The sequence below is a fragment of the Emydura macquarii genome, unplaced genomic scaffold (genome assembly GCF_026122565.2).
Source record: "Emydura macquarii macquarii isolate MOO-44397 ecotype Brisbane River unplaced genomic scaffold, CSIRO-AGI_Emac_v2 contig_1305, whole genome shotgun sequence".
Taxonomy (NCBI): Eukaryota; Metazoa; Chordata; order Testudines; family Chelidae; genus Emydura; species Emydura macquarii.
The window spans coordinates 1,902,579-1,914,023 of record NW_027131442.1 but is presented as its reverse complement, the minus strand read 5'-3'; the positions used below and the strand labels follow the sequence as shown (position 1 = coordinate 1,914,023).

Genomic DNA, 11,445 nt, shown 5'->3' with positions numbered 1-11,445 from the left:
TTGTTGTGATCCCTGAGGGGGTCCCTGTCTGTCGCGGCGGTTAGGCGCCCGGTACCTCTCCCTACCCCTCCTAGGCTGAGTAGGTCTAGGGGGCAGCCTCAGCGGAGGTTGCTGCTGCCTCTGTGCCTGGGGCCGGTTCTGGTGCCTCGAGGCCTGAGGTGTGTAAAGTCCAAGAGATCTCAGGGTGGCCCGTGAGTCCTTTAAAGCGTGTAGCTTTTCATCGGTCCTCTCGGAAAAGAGGCCGGAATAGTCAAAAGGAAGGTCCTGAATGGATTGTTGGACCTCCTGGGACAACCCTGAGGCTTGGAGCCAGGCGCAGCGGCGCACGGCGATGGCCGAAGCGATCGCCCTGCTGGCTGTATCCGCTGCATCACTGGCGGACTGCAGAGCCGCCCTAGCCACCGCCACTCCCTCCTGTACCACCGTGGCGAAGGCTGTGGCCTGGTCGGGGGGCAGCCCCGAGGACAACCTCTGTAACGAGGACCAGAGGTTTAAATTGTATTTTCCCATGAGGGCCTGGTGATTGGCTAACCTCAGTTGTAGGGCCGCAGTGGAATACATCTTGCGCCCAAAAAGGTCCAGCTTTTTGCTGTCCTTGTCTTTAGGGGCATTACCCTGACCACCCTGACGGGTCCCGCTGGTTCACTGCATCCACTATAAGTGAACCTGGAGCGGGATGAGTATATAAGAATTCAAACCCCTCCTTTGGAACATAGTACTTCCTTTCAGCCCCTTTCGAGGTGGGAGCTACTGAGGAGGGAGTTTGCCAGAGGGTCTTTGCGATTTTCATTACCCTCTCATGAACAGGCAGTGCTAAGCGTGATGGGCCTGCTGTGTCTGAAATACCAAATAGGGGATCCTCCTCCTCTGCCATCTCCTTAATCTCCAGACCAAGATTATTCGCCACCCTCCTCAGAAGGTCCTGGTGGCCTTTAAAATCAAAGAGGGGGGCTCTAGTGTCCCTGGCCGCCGCCTCGTCTGGAGAAGAGGAGGAGGATTGTGGAATGGGTCCTGTGGAAGGCCCTTCCTCAGGGTCAGACCCCTCCTCAGAGGGGTGACCCTCCTGTGGGTCTGTTGTGGGGGCCATTGGTGGGGCCACCGAGGTATGCACAGAGGTGGTCCCTGGCCCCATCTAGGTACCCCACGGCCCCCAATATGGCCATTGCCAGGGGCCCTGGGGCCATGCAGGTGCTGGTGCAGGAGCCTGCTGGCTGAGCTCCATCCTTCCCCTTTTTGAGCCCGAGCCACTCCGCCTATGCTTATGAGCTCTGGAAGGGGAGCGGCTCCTAGATGAGGAGGATCTTCGTGCCGGCGTCTGCGGTGCCTGTGAGGGGAGGAGCTGCTGGAAGAGCTGTAGCTGTCACGGCCCCTCCCCCTAGACGACTTGCGTAGGTACTTCCCAGATCTCGATCAGGAACGGTGCCGTCAGCGACGTCGCGACGTGGATCTGGATCGCGACATCGGCGCCGTGGCGCTCGGTGCCGAGACTGTTGGCGCCGTAACAGGCAGTGTCGACGGAGGCGGTGCGAGCGGTGCCGAGGCTCTCGGTGCCGCCATGAGTCTCGGTGCCGCGGAAGGCAGACTGGTCTGCATCGGGGCAGTCGGTGCAGGGGAACGATGAGTAGCCGGGCTCCGCACCGGAGTGCCAAAGCTCATACTCAGGTCCCCACTCGAGGCGGAACTATATCTCCTTCGCCTCAAGTGTTTTTCCCTGGACCGCCCTCGGTGCAGCGGTGCAGGGGAGCTCGACGACTGGGAGTTGGAGCTGGGAGGGGAGCCCACACTCTCGACCCTCCCTGGCCGTCTGGGGGGAGACCTCGATTCCTGTCTCCTCCACCCACCGGGTAACCCAATGCGGGTTTACCCCGAGACACTGGTCCCGGAACCCTCAGCCGAGGGGGGGACGGAGGCGTAGTCAGACCCATAAGGGCGCGAGCCGCGGCGAAAGCCTCCGGTGTCGACGGCCCCTGCAGAGGCGCTGCCCCACCCCCAGGAGTCGGGGGGAGGCTCTCTGCGAGGAGATGCCGGTGCCAGAGTACTCTCCACGGCACGTGGCTGGGGCATCTCCTGTCGGGCCCCCTGCTTTCCCGGTAGCAGGGGGGAGTCCATGTGCGCGGCCTCACGCCGCTTCTTCTTCGACGGTGCCGATGATGTCGGTGTCGGCGGAGCGCTCCGCACCGAGGAAACACTCGGTGCCGCCGGGGAGCGTGACGGTTCGGAGTCCAGTCGAAGCGCGGACTCCATGAGGATCGCCTTTAACCGGGCGTCCCTCTCCTTCTGGGTCCTTGGTTTAAAGGACCTACAGATTTTACATTTCTCTTTCCTGTGTTGCTCCCCAAGGCATCGGAGGCAACGATCATGGGGGTCGCTAACAGGAAAGGCTTTTGCACATTGAGTGCAGGCTTTAAAGCCTGTGGAGTCAGGCATGGCTCCGCTCTAGCCCCTAAGGGCACTAACTACTCTTAACTAACTGTTAACTATTCTATTCAAAACAAAAAACTCTAACAACAAAGGCTAACTGTAAGGGATGCTACTTGCGTTTGAATGCAAGAGGCAGACGTTCCGTGTGACCGTCACTGGCGGAAAGAAGGAACTGAGGGTCAGCAGCACCCTATGTACCGCGGCATGAGCGCAGTACTCCAGGGGGCGCCGGAGCTGACCCTATGGGGCTAGCTAAGGGAAAAAGGTTCCGGGGATCTGTGCACGGGGCGCACACACCTATACTGGAATGGATATGAGCAATCACTCGAAGATAGAACTTTGGTACCACCTCTTTTGAACACCATGGGAGGAGTAGGGAGCAAGGTTATATTTTGGCTAGGGTCACTTTTATAGCCTTTGAGTGTTTCTTTGTCACACCTCCCTTTACTCCCTTTGCTCTTCTCAACAGGTTGCTTGACCTGGCTCTGGCATCTGTCTTGAAGGGGACTCAGAGCTACTTTTCATTTGTGCATTCATGTATCAATCCCCCATTAACCTTGAAACATTTTAATCACATCCCTTATGTCTTCTGACAGTAATAAAGAAAACCCAGCTGGTTGTGGGTAGGCAAGAGTAACACAGTGCCCTTTGTTCTCTTTGTTTACATATGCTTCCCACAAACTTCAGCTTTCAAGCAGGCCCAAAATTCTACACGGATACAAAACTAAATTTTATACTACCATCCCTCACACAGAACCGCGAGGGGAGGTGGAAAGGGAATGCACACGGATAGCACAAATTAACATGGCTGGGTGGGGTGGGGTTCTGTGGAACAGAGGGGGTGCTGGCTGTGGAACATGCTGCCACGGGAGCACAGGACCTCAGCTCTTCAGTGGAAACCAAGCAAAGGACTCAGAGCCTGGGGGTGGTAGGAATGAAGTGGCTATCTGTAGATCTTTATTCAGCCACTAGCTGTCCACATGAGCTGAAGATGGCTACATGGTGCACATTGCTGAGCAGCGAGCAACCTCGATTAACAGATTCAGTGATGGGAAAAGCCAGCCCCACTGCCCCTGTATCTCTTGTTAACCTGAGAGAGATGGGTTAGTTCAACTGTGAGTGACCAAGCTGTGTGCAGCAATGAGTGGGTGAGGTTCCTTGCCCTGTGCTCTGCAGGTCAGACTATATGATCCAAACGGGCCCTTACCTTACATGTTGTTTGGGAATAAATCCCACAGCAGGATGCACGGGAGGCGGTGGACAGTAGCTCAGCACTCACTATTTCAAACCCTTTTGTGCTACAAATCCCAGATGCCCATGGCCTTGCTTTGCAGCCTGGCATTCCCCTGGAGACAGAGCCATTTCTTCTGAAGCAGTGAGTGTTGCCTAGGACAGAAGAGCCCAGACACCCTGACCCCAGCCATGCCCCCTGCAAGCAGAGGCAGAGACTAGGAACTGGTGCCCTGCATTCAACACCTGCACCATGCAATGGGGGAAAATGTTTCCCTTTAAGGGCACCTCTGTGCCCTTGACTTCCTCCTTCCTTCTCCAGCCTCCTTTGTGCTTTTCTGCTTTGACTCATCTCACTTAGTCCCCTCTGCATCTTCCATTTTCCACCTCCACTGAGCTGCACTGTCCCCTCCTGCCCGCCAAGAACCTCAGCAATGGAATAACTAACGCTGACATCTGAAGTGCCGTCATCCGGCTTTAGAGCCGATGCTCCATTGAGACAGAGGGGCTAAAAAAGGGGAGTTTGTGCCCTCATGTCCCCGCCTCAGGCTATCCGCAGACTCAGGCAGAGACTGCAGCAGTGAGACGCTGTCCATGTTTGGAAGGTTTTTTTCATGGCCATGAGGATTATTACATATTTGTATGCCGTACACCTAGAAGCCCTAGTCACATCCATTAGGTGCTGCACAGACAGAACAAAGGGACAGTCCCTGCCCCAAAGCAGTTCTAATCTAAATAGAAACTGGTTTTAAAGGCAAGTTGAAATTCCGCAGACTCTGCCTGTCAAATGGGTTGGGGTCTGCGACGCCCCCACATTCAGGAGTTTTCTTCTGCTGGGTCAGCATTTAGGGCTGAATGTGCCATTGTCAGCCAGCCCAAAGCACTGGAGACCAGACCGACACCTCTTCCGACACCAGCTGTTACCTAGCAATGCAGCCTTACACCCCATCCCGAGTGCTCCATCTCCTGAGCGCCCCTGGACAGATGCCAAGTCAGCGCTCCTCAGCCGCAGCTTTGGGACACGCCCTTTTCAATGGCTTAATACAGCAATCTTAACTCCGGCTCGTAACAAAAGTTTCATTTTAATAAAGATCATCCAAAAACGCCACAATAAATAAAGAGGACAAATCCTTTGGTTCCCATTTACGATACAGGATGGGAAGGACAGGACCTCCTGGCCAAAGGAATTCAGTAAAAAGAGAACTGGAGGGAATGTGGGGTTTACAGAATGTGGGAATTGCAGTGCAATAAACGAACCCACCGTCTCCTCGGTTGAAAGGGGTTACATTAAAGCGAGACAGAACGGCTCTGCGACACATTTCAAACAGAAGCTCTCCAATCCCCTGACTCGAGCAGGGAATGCTTCTTTGGACTGTCATGGAAAAATAGAATTTGTAGAATAGCTGCACATGGGGCAGGCACGTGACCCCGACCTTCCCACTCATGGTGACAGCCCCATGCAGAGATGGAGTCTCAGGCATGAGACACAGTCACTGCAGAACATTGCAAGCGCGCTGGTGCTTGGTCTCCAGCCCCGTCAGGCAGCGGGAATAGAAAGGCCACGCAGCCTGCTAGTTCCGGCGATATAAGAGATCTCGGGTTGCCATGTCGACCTTTTGTTGGTAGTCCTCCAGTTTGTCATGCACCTTCTGGTACAGCTAGGAGAGAAGAGTGAGGGCAGCCATCAGAGGAGACAGAGCGGCTCAGAATGGGACAGTCGCTTCTCCCCCTCCCCCAGTCCCCACTTAGACCATCATTACAACACTGTCCTGGGTGGAGTTAGCGAACGGGGCAGCCTTGGCTGTAGCCTCCACAGAGAGGTCCTGCCTGTAAATTCCCCTGAGCACTGGAGGATGCAGAAAGCCTGGAGCAGAATGCTATGGCACAGTGCCCCCTCATCTCTGCCTAGCCAGACATCCCTTGCTCCGGCAGCCTGCTTCCCGGGAGCCCCCTTCAGGCAATAAGGTGCCCAGAACTAAAAACTGGCATGCCAGAGTGCAGGGCCATCACCTCCCCGCTCCTCACACGTTGCCTCCACACATGCAGCCCAGAACAGCAGGCTCCTTTGGCTGCTGTGCTGCATCCCACCAACGAGCAGCTCTGCTGGCCACTATCACCCTGGTCTTCCAGCATTGCTGTTTTCCAGATTTATGCCTGCTTTGAATTCCATACACAGTAGCTGTGCTTCTCCAAGCTAGATCCTTTATTTCCTGCCCAGCTTTCCGAACTCCCTGCCTTTGCTGGGGAAACAACTTCTCATCTGGCTAGCTGTGGCCCACAACCCTCCCCTTTTACTCCCCTTTTCAACTCCGTCGGGAAGATTTCTAATCACTCCACTCCCTGCACTAGCCCCCTCTCTGGGCATCATTCCTCAGCCTCGCCATTCACAATCACACTATTGGCAGCCTTCCACGTTCTTTGCCAAAGGGGTTTATGGACTAGAAATTCATTCAAGTAGACGTGTACGGTTCTGCGAGGCACAAATGATGGACAGTACAAACCTACAGCATCTTGCCACAACCATTCCTTCACCCACCGAGCTCACAACAACAAACCACTCTCTCCCACTCCACTTTGCAGATTCCCCCTTTGCTGTGTTTGCTCCTTGTTCTGATACCCTTTAAGACCAGATGCACCTGCTGTGGAACTTCCCCACCAGCCAGGGATTGTTTTCCTGCTTGTTGCGTGGCTCAGGAGGAAGCTCACGGCACAGTGCTGCAGCACGCAGGATGCCACTGGTTTTTGCAAACTGGCTTTTTCCCAGACAGCTGAAGAGCTGTGGAGGAAGGGGGAGGTTACTGCAGCGTCAGTGGCCTGGGGACTGTGGGTCCCTCCCTTGCTAGGAGGCACAGCTGACCTGTACAGGCAACATTGCCAGATTCTCATCCGTACTCTGCCAACACTTTTAAACGTCTCCCATTCCTCCTAACTGCTCTTTTTCTGTTAAAGGCAGATCAGACAGAGCCTCAGCTGTCATTCATTTCAGAACTCTGTTTATCACTGGGTTCCTGCCTGCTCCCGTCCTTTCCACGGCATCTGTAAACACCCTTTGTCGTGCTTCCATCCCCTTGGGCAGACACACCTCGCTCAGGACTTTGGGTGGCAGCACTGTGGAGATGCACTCACCACAATGCTGTGATGATTTGTTGTGTTCTTTCCCAAGGCGTGAAGCAGCTGGTCAATAGCCGAGTACGGCAGCCATACCATTGGTGCAATAGCAGATAATGGACGCTAAAGAGAAGAGTAACCTTTAGTAAAAACTACAGCACTAAGCTCTTATCTAGCGCTGTGAATCCATAGACCTCAGTTATCCCCATTGTACAGATGGGGAAGCTGAGGCAAAGGGGAGAAGTGACTTGCCTATGGTCACCCAACACCCGCATCTGCAGAGTCCCATTCCAGTGCTCTAGCCACTGGGACACACTGCCTCTCCTTTAAACAGGCTCATGTTCACTGCAGAGATACTTAACACGGCCAGGTCTTGGCTTCGGAGGAGCTAAGAATCCAGTTCTGCTCCCCAGCAGGCACCTGCAGAATGGCTCCTGACACCATTTTGTCCCGTGTTTAGGAAGGTGCCATGCTCTCTGCAGAGAACGGAGTGCGCCAGTGGTTAGTTCTTTGAAGAGCTTCACCCTCATTGCAGGCGTGTTACCCGATCCTGGGTCTGTGAACAGCACGGACCGCGACCTGCCCCAACACTGCACGCTGGTGCAGCGCAGGGCTCCGCATGGGCCTTGCTCGGCTTCAGCCGGCAGCTCCCCCTCTGCTGCAGGCCCCTGCTTGGCCCTCTGCTGCCCCTCGCCGTCTCATCCGAATGGGGGAAGGGAGGCGCTGCCCTAGAAACCAGCCAGAGGGGCTGTGCAGGGAGTTGTGTGGAGGGGGGACGTCAAAGCCAGCAAAGACAACCTGTCAGAACACAGGGCACTCTGGAGGAGCGGTCCTTAACCTTGGTTCAGAGCTGGCCGCCACCCGTAGCTAAGGCCCACTGTCAAGGCCCCGGGAGCAGCGGCGTTTCAGCCCTACCTACCTCAATCCCAAAGTGCTCATGGCCCTTCCCCAGTAAGGCGTCCACGTACTCCAACACCAAGTCTGCGGCTTCCTCCAGGAGGGCAAAATTCAAGTAGAGGCGAAGGAGCTCAGCAGCATCCACCTTCTATAAGCAAACAGGGTTAGCGACAGTCTGAGCCTTGCTCTGCTTGGCTGTGAGGGGCGCAGGGGTCACTCACGGCCCTCCGAGCTGCTGCCCAGAGCGCAGGACCAGCCACACAGAGTCCCTAGGTCTAAGTCCCTTTCCACTCCTGATCCTGAGAGGCCTCTGGCCCCAGCACAGCTGTTCCAAGCTATGTGTTCCCTGGGGAGGCTCCAGGGGATCCCGGCGTGCTAGGTGGACAGGCCTCCCCAGGCTCTGCTGCCTGAGCCACTCAAAGCAGCCAGACGGGGTGGGGATCTGCCCTCAGCACTGGGTGGGGTTTCACCTAAACCAGAGTAATCACAGTCAGGGTTACACTTCCCACAACAACAGCCTGTGCCCCAGCCCCTTGCAGGTATGCACAGTGCCACATGACAGCCTCGGCAAGCGGCAGGCTGGAATTTGCTCTGACCGGAGACCAAAGCTACCCTCCTCGCTGCTGTTGGCTCCTGCCCCTGCATTCTCTGCCATGCTCACCCTCCAAGCTCCCGATCCTACTGTCACTCCCCTTTTCAACAGCCCTTGGAACCTTGCACAAGCACCTGCTGGCTCTTACCTCTCCTGGCTTCTGAATCTGCCTGCAACCACATGCCCCAAGATGCCAATTCCTTCCAAGAAACCCCCTTTCCAGCTCACTTGCCCTGCAGTGAAACCTTCCCAATACACTCATCCCACAAGCCCCTCACCCACAGGTGCCCCCCTAATACCTCTGACCTCCTAGCCCTTACAAGCACGGATAGCGGGCTCATTCTGAGCTACACAACTTGATTTACAATCTCCCTGGACAAGCCAGTATAGGCAGGAACGCTGTCCCCTCTCCATTATACTGTGTTGGGCAAGAACTGACCACATACCCAGCATTTTACAAGTGGGTCTGTTCCTCTGCCAGCATACGGCACACACGGGAACAAAGTTACGGCTGCCATGGAAAGCGTTTCTGATCCCTGAGTATGAAGTGTCAGACTTGAGAAGTTTCTTGGCCTTTCCTTTCCAAAGGACCAAAAATTTAGATAAGCTACAGGGGCTTCACTAGGAGGAAATATTATAAGATTTCTGCAGAGAATACTGCTGCTTTTTTTTTAATGGGGATAGCCACACTTCAAAGTTTAGTAGAGTCATCTTGCCAGGAGCCAGAGAAATCCAAGTTTCAGAAAGTGCCCTTGCAACCGCTACAGAAGGGTAAAGCCAGTCCATTGTCAGACCTTTCCACTCCCTCAAATATCTTCCTTCTGGGTTGAAATACAAAACTAAGAAACACACAAACCTCCTCATCTTAATCAATCTTACGAATGAATAATGCTTCCACAATAAGCAGGACTATTCTAACTTTAACCAATCTGAAATTTGGCTCACCAATTTGGCTCACCAGTTAGCAGCAGTGCAGGTGGCACCACCAATAGTTAAGATTGCCCAATACTTCCCATTATAAGACCCTGCTTTCAGTTGCTTATAACTTTGTCTAACTATTCGTGCTAAAGTTTCCCCTGCTGAAGTTGACTGGAAAGTTTCATTTCTCAGAACAAAAATAGGAATAATACACTCTTTTGCCCATGGTAAAAAATTCTTTCAACTCTTTTACTGATAAGTTCTAGTGCCTCCATGCTTTGGAGCCAGGGCTGGAAATATGCCAGAGCGGGCAGCCACCCTGGTATCGGGGATGTACCTTTAGCTCTCCCATAAAAATTTGCCCAGATCCTTAGAAAGTCTCAGTTTGCACCTGGTCAGTAGAGGCTTGTTAAATGTTTAACAACTAAATTAGCCAAAGATTCTATCTGCACGGAGCTCGCTCCATCCCAGGGCTGCAGGACTGTGCGTGACTTCTGATTGCTAGCCCAGCCAGCCAGGGGCTGTGGCACCAGAATGGACATCAAAAGACTTCCTTTACTGTGTTGTCACAATGCTCCCCCAAGCCCATCGCCGTGAAGGGGAGGAGGAGGAAGCTACCCATCTAGAATGCAGAGGTGTGAAGATCTGGGGAGAAGGGGCATGAGACTGGGACAAGGACAGCTGTGAAACTCACTCGCAAAATGTGGGCCTCATCCCCCTTCAGTGTCTGACCCACACGGAGGATGACAGCCTGCTGCCAAGTCAGTATGATCCCACGTGATGGAATAGCTGAATTTTCAGTTTGCTTTTACAAAACTTAGAAAACTACAGAAAAACGATGTTCAAAACAATAAAGCTGCAAAAACAGCACACGCAAGTTTCCAGATGCCTGAGCAAATGTAATTTGGCCCCCTTGTATGTATGCATTACCACAGTCTGTAATTATAGGATCACATACTATTTTCCACACAGACGCTGCCTCATTCAGTGCACCCTTCACCGCTAAAGAGTCCCACCTTCTCCGGGAGTCCAGGGGTCTCCTAATATGCTCTCCCGCTCAAAAGAAACCACAAGAGCCGCTGACAATCCACCCCCTCAGCACCCTCTTCATTTTAACCCTCCACAAGAGTCCTGGTATCCACACGCTCCCCCCCTCTCCCTTCCCCAGCAACCATCTAACTTCCTTATCCAGAAGCCCCATCCACACCCCACACAGCAACCCCTCTTCCTGACCTCCTTCTCTTCCAAACACAACAGCCTCCTCGACAGGCAAAGTTACTCCTTCCAGATCCTAACGCCCACTGCAGTTGCCTACCCCCCACCTTCTGCAGCCTGTCCAAACCCAGGGTTTAGGATGTGGCCAAGCTGCCCTATTCACCTGGCTTTGTAGCTAAGAAAGTTGCCTGTTTCCAGGAGGGGGAAAGTCTAGTTTGGAGATCAGACTATTTAACCCTTAAAATTGTTTCAGCTTCGGTTTGGCTTCTGAATTACAAGGGGTGCTCGATAAATTGCAGGAGCACAAAATTCCTGACAAGCAGATGTACTGCAAGTAACGACAGCCACACAATCACGTCTCCCCCTTTTCCTTTCTTCGCTCTACACACAAAGCGTTTACCTTGTAACTGTTGATTAGCCAGTTGGGCAATGGCACCCCATGAGACAGGAGTTTGTTGATCACACAGTGATGATAGAGATGGTTCTGGGATTTGTATTTGTCCAGGTAGGAAGATAACAACCGCCATGCTTCATCTGTTGCACTAGAAGACAGGATAGAGTACTTCATTTGATATTCCTGTGCTTAAACCACGATGGGGTAGCTTGCGCGTTACCAGCTGTGCTTTAGTCCGCAGTAGATTAGCAGCTAGATGGATCCACATGGAAACCAGTAATCACAGCGACCTAGAGCTGAGAGGGGGCAGCCCACCGGAGAAGAGCTCGCAGCAAGATTTAGAAGTAAAAGAAAGGCAACGCAACGTTGTCAAGGACCAGCAGTCGTAGTGCCTGGCTTTACTTGAGTTGTGGCCAGGCCCACAGCAGGTGCTTCATTGTCTGCATTTAGGACAGTGCACTTAAGCAGCAACAAGTAAACACAAGTGAGGTGCAGAGGGTGGAGGAAAGTGAACAAATGCTTTATTGCTGCATGTGTGTGGCTGGAACCTCAGGTGCAAGGTTGGGGGAAACAGGGTGGCTGTGTTTGCATTACATTGCAAGAATGTGGTCCTTTGCCACAAAAGCTTTGTTGCTACACAGTCCCCTCTGAAGCGACTGGAATCCTGGGA

At 53.5% G+C, this 11,445-nt stretch overlaps 1 protein-coding gene across 3 annotated transcripts in view; it reads right to left on the bottom strand.

The window, feature by feature from the left end:
* Positions 1-4,714: 4,714 nt before the first annotated feature.
* NUP160 (nucleoporin 160) overlaps positions 4,715-11,445 on the bottom strand; it is a 50,175-nt gene continuing 43,444 nt past the window's right edge. For all 3 annotated transcript variants that reach the window (XM_067550654.1, XM_067550655.1, XM_067550656.1), the window contains exons 33-36: positions 10,782-10,923; positions 7,679-7,804; positions 6,778-6,882; positions 4,715-5,309 (exon numbers count right to left, since the gene is read on the bottom strand). In XM_067550654.1, the coding sequence (XP_067406755.1) occupies positions 5,223-5,309; positions 6,778-6,882; positions 7,679-7,804; positions 10,782-10,923 (460 nt within the window). In that variant the 3' untranslated portion in view covers positions 4,715-5,222. The remainder of the gene's footprint in view (positions 5,310-6,777; positions 6,883-7,678; positions 7,805-10,781; positions 10,924-11,445) is intronic.